The following is a 20,547-nucleotide window of genomic DNA, read 5'->3' as shown; positions in this document are numbered from 1 at the left end:
GTAAGGAGCTTTCAGATTCTACATAAGGCACTAACTCCAGAAGTAACTATGCTCTTTGACTTTCATTATAATGCACATTTTTAAATTCTCCTGATACTATTGTCAAAGTATCAGGCAATATACAGGTTATTCCAAAGCTGTAGTCTTTATTGCAGAACAATCACATATATTTATAACAAAAAGTTATCAAATATTTTCATCAAAATAGTAATATAATATCTTTAAATTGTTTAAATAATAATAGCAGTCCTCCCAAAGTAAAGGTGCATTTTCTTCTTTAACAGAAGTATACATGTGTTTTGTATCACCTTTTAATCCAAGGGACATATCACAACCACCTGTAGCTCTTTTTTAAACCCCGTAAATATCAAATCATGTCAGCAGTTAGTAGTTTTCAGATACACTTTAACAGTAGCCACAAGATTCTGGGGATGTTCAAAAGGAACACAAAAAATGTAAAGTGTGCTGGAAGATAGAAAACAAACAGAAAGACACAACTGAAACAAGGAATACCAGTTTGCCAGTAATTTATTGCAAACATTTTACTGCACAGTGTAACGTTTACAATAATTGTAAGTATAAATGAGTGATACCAATAGACATGCCAATAAGCTACAAAATGTTTCCAGTTATCATTAGGGACGTGTTTATGATTAACATTGTTTATCATGAACTGATTAATTCACACATCTAAATGAAGTTAAGTCGATGACTAAAATGAACTAATTCTTGCATATATGTTAACATGTACAATTTTGCTGTAGCATTAAAACACTGAATACTATCAATTTTAATATATTTATGAAACATGAAAAATATGTGTATATATTAATAAGATATTTATTAAATCTGAATACAATAATAAACATACAATAGCCTGTTTGGTTATGGTCTTCCGTAAGATTCCAGACAATCTTAATTCCACTGGCATGAACAGTCTGTGGGCTCCTGGATGACATACAAGATTTCAGTGCCATTTCCTGAGCAGTAGAGTGGCACGGTGAGATTCTGCACTCCGTTTTCACGACAGCATTTACAGAATCTTAAATGGCTATTAATGTTGATATTAAAAATTGTGGCAGATGGACATTTTCCATCACAAGAAGCCACATTAATCTGTTAAGAGAGACATAAAGAAGCAAGAGATCATCCGTTACTTCATGCTTTGTGCACACCTCATCTAATGACTTCACAGGGCTGCTTCCCATAAAGATAACATTATTTGTAGGTAACTAGTTAGCCCTGGTTGCTACAGGCTGTTTTCAGAGCTGAATGGGGAAGTTACACTCCCCACCTCTCACTTCACAGGAAAGATAGAATCACAGAATTGTAGAGTTGGAATAGATCCCTCAACTAAAGCGTAAGAGGCTCAGAGTCCAACTCCTTACAAGTACACATGTGCCCTCAAGCAAACATCTGTTGTGCCTCCAATCTAAGGCAAACACAAATGAGAGAGAAAGAGAAGGTGATTTGTGCCCAGCAGGTCTCTGCTCAGCAACCTGACCGGGTATTGTCTCCATTCACCTCCCAGAACATTTATCTAAAGCATTTGTTCAAGCCAACCATGGAGATGCATCCATTCCCGGAAGATGCGGAAGAAAGAAGAGCTTAAAAAACTCGCCTCACATGCCAAATTTGCCATAAAAATATGCACCCTGCTCCAATAGCTTCATTTATCTGTAAAAATTAACTCATGTAACTTGAAAAATGAATTCAGCCCAATCCTACCCTTTGTATTGGTTAAGCTGCAACTGCAAATGTACCTCTATAACCACGGTATATCAACTATACTTCAAAAACATTGTAATTAATATATACATATAGAAATGAAATCCGCCCCTTAAGGGTGGGAAGATATAATACCTCTGTTTTGTGAGACATTATAGTAAATGATTTATTGTATATACTTACATGGAAATATATTATCTTTTATCTGGTAGCTCACAAAACAGAGGTATTATATCTTGATCTCTTAAAGAGATTTTATTCTGTATGACATCAAAGGCATACCTGTTGTGAGAAGACAAAGGGGGGTGTTTGTTTTTAAAGCACATTATGTGCTCTGTTATATATTGGCACACTTCGTTTAGAGTAGGAGGACATTTAATGATAGACGTCAGTGCTTTTGCCTGGTGTCAGCAATTACGTTGTGTACAGTTTATCTGGAGTCTGAACAGAAGAGCTCAGCATTTCTCTCAGGGAAGAGGCAATTAAACTGTAAATACATATATGAGTAGGAGGACATTGCCGGGGTGAGATATTTTCCAGATGTCAGGGCAGTTGTGGGTCCTATTTTGGTCTGTAGGTGTGGGTGTGTCTTTATTTTGCACACTACCCTTGAGTGTTTTAATGGTTGGTTTATTACCCACACTGACTGGAAGGAAGTAACCTTTATTATTATTATTATTTATATATCACCCTATACCTATATACACCCTATACAACAACCAAATACCCCCTTTTAGGCACTTATACTTACAGGGCTCCGACTTATGCAGTCATGTTTCCTTATAGTTGTTCTGACGGTCACTTTTTGGCAAATCTTTTCATCTCGTTTGCCTAATGGAAAATAAAATAACCTGCCATTTACTCATATATACTTGCTAAACCAGGAATATAATTTTCAAAATAACATTCATTAGGCCATGATTCAAAGAGGCTTTTGAACATGCTCCAGAGCAGTTCACCCTTCCCACCAACCTGCCAACCTTATGCTTAGATATCAGTCCAGAAGTTCTGGGAGCCTCTCATTAGGTGATTCTAGGACTGGTTTCAAAAGTGAGAACTCAGGAGCCATATTGAATTTCTAAAATCTATCTCATGGTTCTATGGACAATGGCCTTTTAATGAGCATTTGTTAAGGGTTAACTTAAGAGTAAATTCTTCAGTATTAGTTTGTGATGCAGGAACATTCGTGATAGAATCCATTTTGTGTGGAAGAGATGAAGCATGATATATGTCACAAATTGTTCCAAATAGGTTTTTAATCCATTTTTAACACCCCCATGTTCACTGCATATGTTGAGAGGATTCAAGGATAAAAATGTGAAATCTACACAGCAGTGCCAATACAATCATGGAGCTTCCATCAGCCATGGGAATTGAAGCATTATTTCAATGTTAAAAGACAGTTCTATGATACACCTCTTTTTGTGAAATGCTAGGCCAATAGATGCATGTGTCTATATCACAAATGCCCCCGCATCCACTACCTCGCAACGCAAACTCACAACACAAATAAGGGCACCATCTTTCCCTCAGTCACAACTTAATTGTTTCCTAGCACAGCACTGTTACAGCCATCACTGCAAGGTGGCTCTTTAGTTAGGAAAGAAAAAGCCTCAGCAATTTTCTCTTTAAAACAAATGGCCCAAATATTCTGATTCTGCAAAGCGATAAGCAATGAACTAAGTAAGGTGTGTAATGTCATCTAATAAATACTGGAAACACTGAGTCACAGAAGCATATCGACAACATCTCTATAAAGAATATTAACATTTTAACAATTTTTAAAGGAAACAAAATACATTATTAAAAATAGTAATACCTGGTTCACAATTAATACTATCAGTAGAGACTACGGGGCTAATGGCAAAGGGTAATACACCCCATCCAGAACCTGGCAGAATTATTGGGAACATAAGTTTTTTTGTAATATAAAAACATATTTTTACAAGAATAACATTGTATTAATTCTTACACTGCCAACTGTAATTTCTCTTTTTTTTTTCTTTTTGAAAAATAGGAAAAGGGTCTTCCTATTTTTCTCAATTATTGACAACCTGTGCTTTAAGACTTGCCTGGGTAACAAAACTACAATGTTCACACAAGAGATTTAAAAATAATTATTCTAGGGGGCATCTTATGACTCTGGCAAGGTAAGAATTAAATATATGAACTCACTTAGCATGCATTTAATCATTCTCCTGTTAAAATGAAGATTATTGGTTCCCATTAAAACCCAAGGAGCTGCAAGCTATACTTGGAGCTGACTTTTAAACTGCTTTACCAAAGAAAGCACATGCTTTTAGTTTTATATATATATATATATAAACATTCTCTATTAGCATGTAAAATAGCATTTAATTTTGTTGCATTTTTTGTTCTTAGAAGCCATTTCAGCCAATGGTTCTGAAGTATAACAATGCCTTTCCTAAGACAATGGAATTCTGCAAAAGCTACGGAATTTTCATAATACCCTGAAGATACATTGAGCCATGTACACTGAACTCGTCTGCTTCATATAGTGAATGGAGAAGGAGAAAGATGTGGCTTCATCGAGAGCTTAATGGGCGTTGGTTATCTACATAGCAGAATTATTCTCCTTAATATTTTTCCTAATGTCTGTCACTCAAAATATTCGCTCACCTGGAACTCCAGGTGGGCGGCCATTGCCACATGGTGTGAATGAGGAAGCCACTATCTTCTGACACGGCTAGGGAAGGTGATGGTCACCTGGCACCTCCAGCCACATCGGGCTCCTAGGTAAAGGTGGGCAGTGCCCACTTAGCCAATCAGAGGGGCTGCGATCAGCCCATGCCTAGCTTATTTAAGGTGGTGGCCAGGTGCAGGCCGTTCATGTCTATCACTCAAAATAGTGATCTCTTTAGCCAAAGCCATATCTAGGGCTTTAGTCATTATATATGCAAGGCCCATACCTTGGCCCATGCCCTGAACACATGTTTTCAGATACATGCCTTCAGGCAGTATTATGTTTTCAAATGAAAAGAAGTGTGGGTGTGGCCTATATGCAAAGGAAAAGGGGGGGGGGCTCCAGGCACAAGCAAGAAGTGCTTTCTACATCCTAAAGAAACAAAAAGGCAGCTGCATGGAACAGAAGTTCCCAAGACATTTGGCAAATTGTTAGAGGCAGGTTTTCTAGGAGATCATCAAATGCATCTCCTGTTGGGCTGACTACATTTCAGTCTGCTTTAGTGAACTGCAGCATGAAAGATTTCCCAAGGAATATAAAGAACAAACATCTTTCCCTTCGTAAAGATGTTAAGAACCACCAATCTGTGTAGCTTGCTTTGTATTTCTTTAGTGCTTTGCTTAGAGTTGTTCGTGATCCCCCCAATTCTGTTCTTACTAGAGCCCATGCAGGTGTTGAAAGTTTGTTCTTCCTTCTTAGTTAAAATATCTACAATTCCTCATACGGGTACAGTTCATATTCTTCATATTCACATTAAACATTGTTTGCTTCTGAACTATGGTTTAATGTGGTATGTGAATGAGGCCTGTGAAAAGTCATATTGCACTGCTAAGTTCCCACTGGCTATCAAAGTTCTGAAATGTTTAGGTCACTGCAAAATAAGCCTAGGGGGAACTGTCAAAAGAGAATCCAAGTGTACAATGTCCTTCGCTATCCAGATGTGCTAATTCATGTCAGAGAGACCTTTCTGATACTGAAATTGGAATATGCCATACAATATTTTGTGCAAATGGCTTCACATTTGCGCATTACAATTTGATACATAACTTCTTACAAGGGAAATTGTCTCTTTTTAAAAATTCTTTATGCATAATTTTTCTCACTTAAATATCTTGTTATATATGGACTTGGACTGAAGATGAAAAACATTTATTCCTAGAGAACACATAACAGGAGAACCTAAAACGACCATCACACTAAGTTATAAATCAATTCTCTCTCTCTCTCTCTCTCTCTTTTTTTTTTTTTTTGAACTTTTATTTCAAACATGTGAGCATGAATTGTTCTGGAACAATCTAGGCAAATATCTATAGCTATAGCTATATATATATATAACCTCATTTATTAAAAATACAAAGTAGCTTTTAGTTTCACCCCCTGCTGTATTTGGCGAGATTTGGTTATACTCCAGAAGAAAAAAAGTTTAACCAAAAAAAACACAACCAAAATCACCATGTGAGCAGCCATATAAAGCAAGGCTTGTCAATGACATTTGTTAAGACTACACATACATTACATGATTTGGGATGGCATGCTTTTTATTTCCACATGTCCCGCTTAAAAGGAGTGAAAAACATACACAGCTATCCAAAACCGAAGCCAAACTAGCATACAACTAGCATTGAATGCAGCTTTTGTTCCACTTACACGTCCTGCAGCAGCCATCATTATATGTCTCTATAGTGCCTCCATTCTGGGAAAATAAAAAAAGAATATTTCAAAACAGACTGTGCCCAAAGGAACATCTTGATAAGTCTGAATGACTCTTGTAAACCAGGGACGACTAATCTTTGGTAGGGTTGTCATATTTCAAAAAGTTTTTGAGCTATTTTTTATATAGGAAATTTGCCACAAAATCTACACTTCTGACATGGGTTGCCATACAGCTGGGTTTTCCCGAACATTTTTTCCAATTTTTGGAAATTCCGCCCAGATGCAATATTTGGCGGGCAAATCCCAGCTATGTCTGGGAAATTCTGGGCCTATGGCAGCTCTACCTTTGGCACTCCAGTATAACTTTCATGTTAAGAATCCTTAACATGCAATCCTTATCACATTCATCTTGGAGTACCGTATTTTTCGCTCTATAAGACGCACCAGACCACAAGACGCACCTAGTTTTTGGAGGAGGCAAACAAGAAAAAATATATTCTGGATCTCAGAAGCCAGAACAGCAAGAGGGATCGCTGCACAGTGAAAGCAGCAATCCCTTTTGCTGTTCTGGCTTCTGTGATAGCTGTGCAGCCTGCATTCGCTGCGCAACTTTCCCCTTACTTTTTAGGAGGGAAAAAGTGAGTCTTATAGAGCAAAAAATACAGTGAGTCCCAATTAACTCAATTGGGTTTTCTTCTGAGCAGACACACTGCGAGTCACAAAATCTGAAAACCGTGAGCTTTTGCATTAGCCACGTTTATTCTAATCCACTGATTAGAATCAGTTTTGATGTATTCATTTCAATGAAAGAAGCAGATCCACACGCATTCATGCAGAACCACCCACATTTGCACCAGAAAGCTCATGGACTCATGGACAGATAATGACATTTTCATTTATGTAAATAAGACTTTATGTAATTAAGATATTATTTGCCGTATGGTGTAATTCAGAAAAACAGATTCATGAAAACACTGAAATGTAGACATTTTCTCTATATTAAACAGTTACAAGCGGATTGCATGCTCGAGAAAAATGTTATTTCATATATTTCTTCATTTGTATACAATATGTATAGGATTACAAACCTTTGTGCACTCAGTCTCATTAAAGGGTGGGCAAACCACACTGGAGCCAAGCACTATTGCACCACCAGCAGTCTTTGTGCATTCATATTTAGTGCAGTTTGAGTGCCATGTGCTTCCTTCCTATAAAGTAAGAGATCAAAGGTTATTCTTCTGGAGAAAAAAGAACAGATTAAAAGACCACAGGAACATTTACTTGACATTAGGGTTTAATGGCTATGGAACTGACCACAATCAATGTTTTCTGAGAACACCATATTAACCATCTTCACTGCAATAACGACACTTTCTTGTTTCTCAAAGGCCAGAGTTTCCAAGAGGGGTAGCTCCTGTTAGCACTCACCATTGTTTGTTGCCTTCACACCACTTGGGGATTCCCAGGCACAGAGTAGAGCAGACATAGGCAAACTCCGGTCCTCCAGATGTTTGGGACTACAATTCCCACCATCCCTGACCACTGGTCCTGTTAGCTAGGGATGATGGGAATTGTAGTCCCAAATATCTGGAGAGACGGAGTTTGCCTATGCCTGGAGTAGAGTCATAACTGAGCTTATAAAGCCCTGCCTTGAGAGTGCATATATAACAACTTAGCAGAACTCTTGCTTCTTACCTTGCTATGCTGCAGGCGTAGAGGCGGCTTTAACCGTGATTTACTCAGTTCCAGTGCAACACAGTGGTACCTTGGTTCTCAATCAGAATGCATTCTGGGAGTCTATTCGACTCCCAGAACCATTCGAAAACCAAGGCACAGCTTCCAATTGGCTGCAAGAGCGTCCTGCAGCCAATTGGAAGCCACAGAAGCTGCGCTGGACATCTGGCTTCCAAAAATCATTCGAAAATCGGAACACTCACTTCTGGGTTTCGATCGTTCCGGAGTTGATTTGTTCGGGAGCCAAGGCATTTGAGATCCAAGGTATGACTGTACTCAATCACAGTTAAGATGCAACATAGTTTGCACATCCACTTCAAATTATGACATCATGCTGTGGTTTGCATCCAATATTCTTAATTGTTGGCTCAGTTCACATAATAACAGGGTTGGTCTGTGAATGGTATGCCCATCCACTCCCTCCTTGCCCTGCCCCTCTGTTTGTATACATGGCATGTTAATTTCCTGTGACATCTAAATGGGGAAACTCAGGTTTAAACTGACTTACAAAGCAGGATGTACAACTGAGAGGAGATGGCTTCTTTCTGGCCTCTTACAGGTTTGTTTGGGTTTTTTGGTCAGATTTTTTAATTGTTTGTAGCGATGGCCATTACAACGTAACTCACACAAACAACCAAGGCAAATACAGGAGTAAGTTAAAAATCCATATTTTGTTGAAAATACAGGTTGCCTGAAAACATCCAAGGTTTATGCTGTTTTTTACCTCGTGTGAAATAAGAAGGGAGGCAGTGTTGTGGGATGAAAAATCCCATAAAGATCTGGACCATAATTTTAGAACAAGAATTTGGTACCAAGAGGTCTGAAAGAGCTGCTGCTGTTGAATTGTGTTCAGGTCCTACATATTAGATTTTCAATTATTTACAGTATAGTGTTTTGGATCAAATGTGCCTAGATATCACTTGACTTATTCAAGAGTTTGTGCAGGTGGCAGACCTATTATCTGGCTTGTGATGATGCCCACATGGACACAATGCACCAAATATTCAAGGTGGCTTCCAACCAAAGAAAGTTTGAATCAAGAGTAGGAATATGTGGAACAACTTCTATAAGATTTAATAATTTTTATAAATTAAAGACAACATAGTCTGAATTCTGATAACGTAGTCTATTTTTTTCAGCTTTTCCGGAGGACTTACTTCATAAATGACTGAGGTTCCATTGCCAGAATAGAAAATACAGGACACATTTATGCAGGACCCACAACAAGCGTGTTGACTAGGAGATGGGACATATACTTGGTGCTGTTAAAAAGATAGATATTTTGTGTTTTAAAAGGATAATATTTAAAGCATTATTTTCAAATACATACTAATAACTACAACCATGTCATGGATTTAATGTGTTGTGATAGCAAAATGTTGATATTATGGTTTTCTGTGCATTTCTTTGTTCCCATGTTATTGCTGTGAACAGGTTGCCACCTTGTAACTATTGCCACCAATTGAGAGGAAAAGCTTTCTCATGCAATTCACACACTAAATCTGATTTTGCTTCACTATCCACAGTCTAGGAGGCCTCTGCCTAAGATAAGTAAATAAGGAGAGAGGTGCAGAAAGGGTGCCGCTGTTCCAGAAAAACAGAAAGAAAAAGGATTTATCCCAGTGGTCTCATCATGCAGACCTAAAACTATCCTGCTCAATGGCAAGTAAAAAAAAAAACCCTGGGTGGTTAAGCCCAGTCAAGGGCAACTATGGAGTTGTGGCACTCATCTTGCTTTCAGGCTGAGGGACAGCTTTCCGGGTCATGTGGCCAGCATGACTAAACCACTTCTGGCACAACAGAACACAATGATGGAAACCAGAGTGCACAGAAATGCCGTCTACCTTCCCATCACAACGGTACCGATTTATCTACTTGCACTGACGTGCTTTCAAACTACTAGGTTGGCAGGAGCTGGGACAGAGCAACGGGAGCTCACACCATTGCGAGGATTCAAACTGCCAACCTTCTGATCGGCAAGCTCAAGAGGCTCAGTGGTTTAGACTACAGCAATATCCAGGGACATAGGAAGAGGGGTACAGGTGGTGCGGTCCACCTCAGGTGTCATCCTTGGGTGGGGTGACTAAATCGCACATTGTGGGGTCAGCACTTATTGCGGGCCTGGCCTGCAGTGCGTCCAAGCCATGTGTCTCTCCTAGGAATGACGTGGTGGCTTGGGGCCCCGCGCTTCCCAAAACGGCAGCGTGGGGCTTGCGTCCGCCAGGCGGACTACGTGGGCAGCTCACCTTGCTGTGCCGCCCCCTGGGAGGATTGCCGCAGCGCCCCCATGCGCAGATCATCGCGGTACCCCATGGGCAGATCGCCCCACCCCCGCCACTCTGGGTGCCAGAGCAGCTAACTACACCCATGGCAATATCTCACCAAAGGAACAAAAGAAGCTGTTGTGAATGCAGTCAGAGCATTGGTCCATCTAGCAGTGGATCTCTTCAGACAAGTCTTTCCCAGTCAATGTACTGGACCCAGATATTTCATTTCACTAAGTGGAGGAACTTCCATCAGAGGAATGGAAGCATTGAATCCAACTAATTTGTTTAGGCTTCCTCAAACTCAGCCCTCCAGTTGTTTTGAGACTACAGTTCCCAGCATCCCTGACCACTGGTCCTGCTAGCTAGGAATCATGGGAGCTGTAGGCCAAAAACATCTGGATGGCCGAGTTTGAGGAAGCCTGAATTAGTTCAAAGTTTTTCAAGCAAAAATTAATATATTGTTGAAGCAAAACTTAAAACATCTGTACATGACACTGACTACAATTTTTTGGAGTAAATTTAAAGAACAACTACATCCTTATAGATTATATTCACAAATGACTTCACCCTTACATTTTAGCAATACTTACAGCTTCACATTTTTGGGAACAGTTAACTACGATCAGATCCATGGCATGAAATCCTGTGCTAGGATCTTTTTCCTGTGAACATCTTGCTATGTAACAATGATCTTCATCCAAATATTGAATCATGGACTGACCAGGGCTCAATATGGTGACTTCTTGGAATACACAGACATTATCCTTTTCTAATGTAAAAAATGAAATAGTTGTGTTAAAAATGTTGAATGTACAAGAAGTGATAAACCTGTAGAAATCTTCTACCTTTAAGAAGCATTGGAGCCTCTATCTGACACAGAAAATTTATGTATTTCTATATGTGCACACACAACAAAAAAACCCCCACATAATCCTGGTATTCTATCAAGTCTATCATTGCTAAATCCCCTGGAATGTTTGTAGTTATGAGGGAAATAAATTCAGATCACGATTTTACTTACAAATCCAGAATGTCTCTGCTTTCAGTAAAAGATAGGCCTTCAATGCTTATCCAATTATGCTTTTCACATTATACAGAAGTAGCTTTGTATCTAATTTTAATTAAGTTTATATCAATTAATTAAATTTATATTTTATTTTTTGGTTCAAAGTCAGGTATAAAAAGAACAGGATTTATCTTGCCATATCAACAATGTATGATGTAATAGCCTTGAGAAACATGGCTGATATAAAGCTAGTGAGTATGAAATATTTCTATTCCATCAGGTAGCCCCTTTCTCGATTTAATTGCATGCCAAGAATTCAGTGAGAATTTTAAGAGTAGAAGATTTCTGGGGTTTGCTGCCAAACATATGTATGTATCTATTAAAAACAGATATTGACAATATTGGATCTTGATAATATTGTGTATACACACACACACACACACACACACACACACACACACACAACATACCACAGGTGTACTGCGAGCAGCCACATGTGCTAGAAATGTTGCCATCTATTCTCTGAACTTCTCCCTGTGATATGAAAAATGATGTTGCAGTGTCACGTGTGTCCAAATATATGCACATGCATTTTCATCTATGAGACCGAGAAAACTAACTTCTGATAAACAAACTGGCACAGTTACAGCGCATGTTAACAAAAGCAAGAGGATTTCTTTATTCCTCAGGGGGGGAAAAAACAAGCAGAAGAGGGCAAAGTACTTGCAGGCTGCTGCGCTTTCCTCTCACTGTTTATATACTCAGAGAAGGCAGGTGAAAAGTGACTTTTTTAGAACGTTGCAGGTTTCCTTGAGGTGGAGCAGGCCTTGGCAAATGCTCAGCAATGCCCTCCCTGCTCCCTCATCACAGCCCCATAGACCCTTTTTAAAAAACACTACAGAATATACAGTGGTACCTCGGGTTACGAATCGTCCTACTTACGAACACTTTGGGTTACAAACTCCACAAACCTGGAAGTAGGTGTTCCAGGTTGCAAACTTTGCCCCAGGATACGAACACAATCCACTTCTGGGGCTGCGGGAGTCCTATGTAAGGAATGGGTGCCTCAGGTTAAGAACGTTTTGGGTTAAGAACGGACTTGTAGAAGGAATTAAGTTGGTAACCTGAGGTACCACTGTATATTTTTAATAAGGTCACTTCTTTGTTTTCCTCATACTGTCATGATTTTAGAATTAACAGCAATATTAGGCACATGATACAGCATCTACCACACTGAAGTATGCACCACACTCTTTATATTATTTAAGAAGGGTATAACAGACAAATCAACGTTTTATCACACTGTGATAGATAGGGATTTTCAATTAGACATTTTCCAGGTCACGGGAAATATTTGTTTAAGCAAAGCTAGAAAAATGGAAGGAAAGCAGTTTGTTTGAAAGCTCACATATTACAAAAGTCGACATAATTTAAAGTGTATATATGTTTCAGAACAAGTCTACATTCTTGCAGATAATAAAGAGGCTCGTACATTTCAATGTGTGTTGGCAAACTGAAACAGGATAATATTTAAAATAATAGGGCGATATCCAACTAAGTCATACACAGACTTAGGCACAATCTTATCCTTCACATATCTTATATAGTTTCTGCATACCTATGACTGATGATGGCAGAATAGATATAGAACAGGTGTTAGAACAGAATATGATAGTAAAGGTAAAGGTACCCCTGACCATTAGGTCCAGTCGCGGATGACCCTGGGTTGCAGCACTCTATAGGCCGAGGGAGCCGGCATTTGTCCACAGACAGCTTCCGGGTCATGTGGCCAGCATGACTAAGCTGCTTCTGGCGAACCAGAGCAGCGCACGGAAACGCTGTTTACCTTTCCGCCAGAGTGGTACCTATTTATCTACTTGCACTTTGACATGCTTTCGAACTGCTAGGTTGTCAGGAGCAGGGACCGAGCAACGGGAGCTCACCCCATTGCGGGGATTCGAACCACTGACCTTCTGATCGGCAAGCCCTAGGCTCAGTGATTTAGACCACAGCACCACCCACCTCCCCTAATATGATAGTTGAACAGACAAAAAAAAAAAAAGGCCTCAAAGTAAGAATCTTCAAATTTAATTTTATTTATTTTAATTTTTCCCACCCCATCTATTTCTCCAAAGAGACTCAAGGTGACTAACAAACCAGAATAAAAACAGTAAAACAAACATACCCCAGCCCCAAATACCAACTATGCATTCATAATAATACGTTCATATCCATTGACCTTTGCTCATTTATAAAGGTAATGACTCGGAACAAATAATTAACACTTTGTGGCTCAAGTGTTGATTTATTTATTTTTTAAACTAGATTAATGAGAAATAGCCGTGCTTGAAAGATGCGTGACCATGTTTTGCTTTATGGAAGAAGCTAAAGAGCTGATATCATCCTTGAGATATTGCTGTTCTCCGCTAAAAAGCTGAAACGTTATATATGTTACTAAACTGCCTCCAGGACAAACATGTCTTACCACTTTACAAGATGGGATAGTAGCACTTTCACAGTCACATTCTGAGGAGAGAAGGACAGAAATAGAAGGATCAGTCAGTGGGGAAAGTGGCCATACGTTGCTTATTCAAATAATTATTGATAAAAATAAAACGCAGATACCACAATTCCAGTCTGGACAGCACTGCCCAGCTATTCTCTTCTTCACCAGCTTCATATCAGCAGAACAGTTCAGAAGAGGTAAGTGACAGTGATTCTCATCACAGACTGCAGGAAGAGAAGTGATGCAATTAAAAAGAAAAAGAAAAAAGATTAGCATTAGTAAAACCTCAACAAATAAAGAGTTGCCAGGTACCATACTGATACCACTGCCTGGTAACTGCAGTAGTAATTGAATGGTAATAGAAGCAGTCATATTAACCCAATATATATTAACAAAGCAGACCTTACCACAGTGGTAACGAGGGCAACAATAATGTGTGGAGCTAAGATCTACAGTGAGAATTTCCCCTTCATGGCATAACGGAATAGGTTCAATGCAGGATTCACAAACTGCAGGAGAAAATAAATCAAACGTCCAGTTAAAACATATATGAAGCTGCTTTATTGCCATTAAAAAGTGCTGGGAGACAATGAAGAATACCTAATAGTAGGTTAAAATTTATACAGCTGTAGTATTGTAGAGATCTAATGCTAACTTGATACTGAGGCGAACTGTAGCATTGGGTCACTCTTCGTTCTGGTAGATTTCACCAAATCTGTACTTAATTCCTAGAAGCAGTCAATGTACAGCTGAGAGAAATCAGATGAATTTTGCAGGTACCTCAAATCTACACTGACATACAAATGTATAAAATAACTTTTATACATTTATTTTATTTAGATTTGTGTTCCTCTTTTTCCTGAAGTTTCTTTTTCAGTTGAAACACTTTGGAATACATAACTATCTCAAAAATGGCATAGCCTTGAAAAGTCTCAGCTGAAGCCTAGATGCCTTCAGCTAAGTTCTCATCTCCCGCTATCTGAAGTGCTATATTAGGGCAAATTCAATTACTCCATATATAAATAAAATTACTCTGAGAATCAAGTCCAAATAATTCTATGCAGTTATGCAGTTGTACAAAGTTGCTCCAGATTAGCTTCTTTTTAGAGCTAATTCATACTATGCATTTTTAAAATTTGGGGACAATAGCTACTTCATTCATATATTCATATATATATATATATATACTGGGAATGGTGCATGCACATTTAAATATGCTTCCCTAAATTAAAGTTAGGATCCAATCAGTCTCTAATAATGCAATTTTTGTACCTTCAGGAGAAAACCAGCCATTAAAATTGACTGCGCTTACATCTTACTTTTAAAAACAGGCAACTTATGTAACTAAATTGAAAAACCAAACTCTATATTTGCAAGAAAGAACACCTAAAATAATAAAGAAGCAGCCAAAACTATTTTAGTGAGCAACAGTTGCAGTGTTTGGGGCTCTTTAGCTTGAGAAAACGGCAAATAAGGGAGGACATGATAGAGATGCACAAATTATGCATTGTAACACTGTGGAGAAGTTGATAGGGTGACATCTTCCTCCCACTCTCATAATATCCTGCATCTTCTGATGACACAAAATGGTGGGAAGACAGTGCTGTATTAGATAAGCCATTAGCCTGATCTAGCAGGGCTCTTACGTTTTCAGTTGTAGATATTCTGGAATCCCCTGCTTACTCATGGACTTACCAGCATGGGAAAGCTTCCTTACCACACAAATAAGAAAAACAGCAAGGATCCTCCTGTTTTGCCTCAACAAGAAATTGGTCTTCTCTGCATTCTGGACGGGAAGCATTGGGGCATGCTGATGGATCACATTCTGAATTAAAAAACAACAGCACAAAACAGTTTCTCTAGTAAAAACCTGTTATTTTTAAATTGTCAGAAGAGCTACACATACATAGATGACCAATCTCTTGATGTAATTTTTCAATCTGACCACATGTATACCAACTTGTGTTCCAAGATGAAAGAAAAGCAGGATATGCATACAATAAAATAAAAATAAATGAACATTAATTAAATGAACTTACCACATCGGTACTGAGGGCAGCATGACAAGGGATCGTATACCACTACCAATTTCTCAACACTTCTGCAAGTTGGAGTAAGAGGATCACATAGAGTCATGTTGCATTCTGAATATAAAAAAATAAAGACTGGCCCATTCAGTATAGTGCTATCAAACGTTAACATGTCTCATGAAGATGACATCTATTCATAACTCCAAGGCTGTTTATTAAATCTACTATTTACCAGAAGATGCAAATACTGAAGCAACTGTTCACTTCCTACAAGGAAGTATGTTCCAAATAAAAAAATGATCCTACAATTAGTCATGCTTGATATTATAATACCTTGGCTTATTATTTATTAGGATATGGGTCAATCATTTTAAATACAGAAGAGTTTTTTTCTCAAAGGCAGGATAGAAAAAATAATAATGTCTTATTTGCACAAAATCAAAAGTGAACAAAGTATGTCAACATTTTCAGCCTGTCAATGTCTAAATCTGTTTTTCTTCATTTGTTGAGGAAGACTTAAGTGTCAGCAGCCAGAGACGAGTGTAGGTCAGCAATTAAAAAACACGGTGTTAGTGAAGTTAACTCTTTCTTCAAAGAAGCTAAAACATTGCAGGCCTAGTGATCCCAGTAGGTCTTGCCCCAAAGAGGCAGCTGCAAGGACTGAAGGTTCCACTGTTCTCTAAGGCTCCTCCTCTTCAGTGTGTTTCCTAAGCTGTCGCAGACTGTGTCTCTGCTCTGCTCTTTTCATTTCTCTGTGTGTTCTGGGAGACCAGGAAGAAGGGGAGCTGGTCACAGCAGCAGGAGGAGACCCCCTGGATTCTTCAGCAGACTATCTCATCTCTACCTCTTGCCTACCATTTTTTCCAGCCTCCACTTCAGCATCGGATTCTGCACTGCTCTCTGCCCCAGCCTCTCCCTGCTCACTAAACCTTGTTGCCTCTTCAGCTTCCAACACCTCCCCCTCCCAGTCATCTCCCTCTGACTGCTCGTCGTCGTCCTGTCACCAGTCCTCTGGCTCTGAGCCCTCTTCCCCTGGGGGTTCCTCAGTTAGTGCCTCCCACCACCCCTCTGCATGCAGCCATGATAGTGCAGCTATATGATCATTCATAATTAAATGGAAACAGAGAAGTCAGAGTTTGAAGTGGAGAATCACGAAGATGCTAAGAAGAGTGCTATACCTTTTTTGCACTTCGGTACACATCTGAGCAAGCCTTTTGGATGGCCTAATTATGCTCCTTAATTGTGGAGAAGCGTGTAAACCACAGTCCCATCTCCCACATTCCTATGACGGGGTGTAACCAGATAGGTGTTTGATTCTAGACACCTACCACCACCAGTTCCTCAGCTGAATGGTGATGGGACATTTCCATCACAACTCAGAAGGGAGCCTTTTTATAGCTTATAGCAGGGATCAGAACCATAATAGATATATGTTTCTTTGTTTTTTTATCCAAAACTTCAGCACTGGCTTTATCCATGAGGAATTATTAATTTTCTCTAGCAGTAAGCAATTTGACAAATTTTATTAGCACGCAGATCAATTCCTTTCAACATAATAACACAGCACCTCATAAACATTACCTACCACAGACTTTCTTTGGACAACAAGCCCCTTCCTCGATCACATTAATAATCACTTCACCCTCTCGCCGGCATATCGGAGGCGCCTCTTTATTGCATTCAGGCTCTACGGCAATAATGCTCCCATTCTCCACACACATATACATGCAGCACCCTTTCTTGGAGCCATTCCAAACTTCTCCAGCTGAACGGGGATGCCCTGCATTGTCAGTACATGCTATAAACGAAAGACAGCATAACATGCTTCAGAAAGACAGAAAATACTAACCATATCCAATTAGAAATCAGGAAATTAGTACAAATACAACTTCTAATTAAGTGGCTTACATTTCTTCCTGGAACATATTTGTAGACTATCATTAGAAAAACTGTGCAACTTAAAAGAGTTTTTAGTTACTCAATATCTATGACCAAAATAGAATTATCTGCTTTCCTGACTAGCAACTTATGCACATCAGAGTTCATGTTTCTGCACAAATTACCCATTTACTTCATCATGGTCCACTTAAAAGAGCTGATGTGATTTTACGAACCATTATGAAAATGAAGACTTGCCTTACTGGGTCAATTTGAGTTCCATCTAACCCACCATCCTATTTCCAGCAGCTGACAGCTAAATGACTCTTGAAGCTTACAAAACAGGGCATGAAAATGTCCCGTGCATTTGATATTCATTTGCCACAGTATTCTGTCTCTAAGACCTAGTAAGCTTTGAGCTTGCTATCTTTACAAGAACAGGTTGCCTACATGCTACCAGGCCTATTTCAAGGTTTTGGTACAAACATATAAAACCCAACACAACTTGGGAGCAGGTTACTTGAGGGACCACCCTATCAGTCCGGTAGGCCACTGCATTCTGCAGTAGAGTCCCTTTTATGGGTGTCCCTAAAATATTAGAAGCCTGCTCCACAGCATTCAGTATGATTGCCCCAATTTTGTGGAACAGCATTGCTGTTGAGCTAAGGTGGGTTCCCACAATACGTCCTTTCCAGAAATAGTCGAAGACATTTTTGTTTTGACAAAGTTTTTCTGGATGATTTTTCGGTAGGTCTGTTTTGGGTGTGATTTCTTTTCTTTAGTATAATATTTTTATTATGCTTTGGGTGTGAAATTGCATTGCCTTAAAACCTATATTTTTTATTCTTTTAAAACCCAGTTGTTTGTATGATTGTTAATTGCCTTGAGACTTATACAAAAGGTGATTGTTAAATTAATAACAGTTTAATGGCTCCTAATCTCCATTTGATCAGCTTGACTGCATGCTCATATAACTACTTATAGAACACAAACCCAGAATTACCATCTACAATCGCCTCCTTTATAAGGTTTGATTTTTATTGCAATGCAAAAACAGATACCTGACCCACTTCGAGATGGCAAGTAGCAGAGAAAGGCAGTGTGGACCCCATATGGACATCAGTAAATATTTAGGAGCTCCCTGTGGAAATGGGTTATATGAATAATCACACTAGAAAGCCTTTTGACTCCTTTATAATTAGTTTTAAACTAAAAATTTAACATTGTTTCACTTTGGCCCACAAAAATCCACCTTTTTAGAATCACTATCACAGATATGGTCAGGCACACTGAAGGATTCTTACCAAGAAATTTGTAAAACGGCAAATTTTTAAACAAACACAAGCAATCCTATGGACTCTTACTCAGAAATTCATTTCTAAATCAACATGCATAGGATAAAGAGTGGCAGTGATTTTGCAGCCTTTAGATGGAGCACAGTTTTTCAAGCTGCACTCATTTGGGAATAGCAAAAGCTGGGGGTACTCTGGGCTATCTATTAATTTCAAGTTCTTTGAATAAATAAACGACTGAGATAAAAACCATGTCTCTGCCCCACCAGAAACCAAGCACGCTTGGGCCTAGTGCGGTAAATGTGCTTACATAGCTATAGGTTTACTCACCACATTTTTCTTCTGGAATGCAGAGATCAGAGTCTGTTCTGTGAAGAATGGTTCCATTTTTACAAACACAGTCTTCTCTTAAGTAAGAACATGGTGATTCTTCATAGAACCATTTATTTAGGCATGTTTTAGCAGCACAGGGTTGCACACAAGGCTGGTATTCTTTCCCATCAGGACAACGGAGAGCTACATGTCAGACACACAGAGGGAAATCAACACTGCTGACATTTTCTTCTCCTAATTGAAGCAGCTGAGGTAGCAGGGAGAGAGAAGGAGAAGTACTATACTTACAACAGTAATCTGGTGTTCTCCACTTAATGCAGATATTATGTTTGTTGCACAGCGCTACATATGCAGAAAGAGCATCACATTCATAATTCCAAAAATATGTATTGTTGATCCACATTTTTTCACAAAAGTCTTGGGGTGATACCTACATTAAAATACATTATATAGTGAGTGATCAATTAACGCTTATTAATTGATGAGTAAATTTCTTTTATCTTCACTAGGAACAAAAAACAAGAGAGAGAGAATAATGTCATTTTAAATAGTAAAGACAAAAAAAGAACTCTCAAATTCACAGTTGTTCAATACCTTCATGGAGATGCACCAGAATATCAGAGATGTGTGGCAATTATTTGAGTTCTCAGATTCCTAGATGTTCAACCTGATACCTGCAGCAACTGTGAGACACTTATTCAGCCTGCAATCTCCATCTTGGAACGGTCCACTCACAATACATTAGATGAGCACTTCTCTTAGTAAGCACTGGTAAGCAATTAACTTACAAAGAAAGTTAATCCCCTTCCTCCCCTCACAATTTCTAGAACAGTGCCCTCAGGTGATGAAACCATTAAAACCATTTCATAGGTATTCAAATTTAATTTATATGCTTTATATTAGCGTGCCCTGAATTGCTAGATATGATCGTCTAGAGACAGTGCTTTCGCTCCTTTGTATATACTTACTTTTTTGTGGCATGGGGCAAAAGCCCATCTATGTAAGAGTTCCATACAGTATGTACAGTTATCTTCTGTACAGTTTCTTACAGGTCTCCTTGTTGTTAGATCAACAGATTTCTCGATTTCCCAACTCTTAATAAAAGCCTCAATTTCATCCACATTTGTAATTATGGTTCTATTTTGCATTTTCAGGTCATCCCCTGGATCGCCATTGCAGACACCTTAACAAATGAACATAGAACATTTCATATGTTAGACAGTAAATTAAAAGGTTTGATTTATTCTGCAATAGGGAAAGAGCAATAGGGAAAGAGCTGAGAGCAAGCAGAAAAGCTAATCTTGATGTGTGGAATGATACAATCTAGTATAAATTTCCTTCACCATTAATGTAAATAGGCCCTGTTATGATCCAGTCATCTTCCAGCAGAGAGATACAAGTAAGTCCTTTACTAAC

At 38.8% G+C, this 20,547-nt stretch overlaps 1 protein-coding gene across 1 annotated transcript in view; it reads right to left on the bottom strand.

Annotated features, from left to right (window-relative positions):
- Positions 1 to 397: 397 nt before the first annotated feature.
- Positions 398 to 20,547, bottom strand: part of OTOGL (otogelin like) — an 83,131-nt gene continuing 62,981 nt past the window's right edge. Inside the window, exons 42-58 of the mRNA XM_083401215.1 lie at positions 20,100 to 20,314; positions 19,420 to 19,561; positions 19,129 to 19,314; positions 17,214 to 17,426; positions 15,638 to 15,742; positions 15,316 to 15,423; positions 14,006 to 14,107; positions 13,718 to 13,822; positions 13,578 to 13,618; positions 11,563 to 11,626; positions 10,677 to 10,855; positions 8,977 to 9,081; positions 7,174 to 7,293; positions 6,080 to 6,125; positions 3,548 to 3,619; positions 2,480 to 2,559; positions 398 to 1,116 (exon numbers count right to left, since the gene is read on the bottom strand). Coding sequence (XP_083257341.1) covers positions 916 to 1,116; positions 2,480 to 2,559; positions 3,548 to 3,619; positions 6,080 to 6,125; positions 7,174 to 7,293; positions 8,977 to 9,081; positions 10,677 to 10,855; positions 11,563 to 11,626; positions 13,578 to 13,618; positions 13,718 to 13,822; positions 14,006 to 14,107; positions 15,316 to 15,423; positions 15,638 to 15,742; positions 17,214 to 17,426; positions 19,129 to 19,314; positions 19,420 to 19,561; positions 20,100 to 20,314 — 2,084 coding nt within the window. The 3' untranslated portion in view covers positions 398 to 915. The remainder of the gene's footprint in view (positions 1,117 to 2,479; positions 2,560 to 3,547; positions 3,620 to 6,079; positions 6,126 to 7,173; positions 7,294 to 8,976; positions 9,082 to 10,676; positions 10,856 to 11,562; positions 11,627 to 13,577; positions 13,619 to 13,717; positions 13,823 to 14,005; positions 14,108 to 15,315; positions 15,424 to 15,637; positions 15,743 to 17,213; positions 17,427 to 19,128; positions 19,315 to 19,419; positions 19,562 to 20,099; positions 20,315 to 20,547) is intronic.

Source organism: Podarcis tiliguerta (assembly GCF_965153285.1).
Source record: "Podarcis tiliguerta genome assembly, chromosome: 10".
Lineage (NCBI taxonomy): Eukaryota > Metazoa > Chordata > Lepidosauria > Squamata > Lacertidae > Podarcis > Podarcis tiliguerta.
Note: the sequence above shows the minus strand (reverse complement) of the source record. Positions and strands in the feature narration are given on the sequence as shown.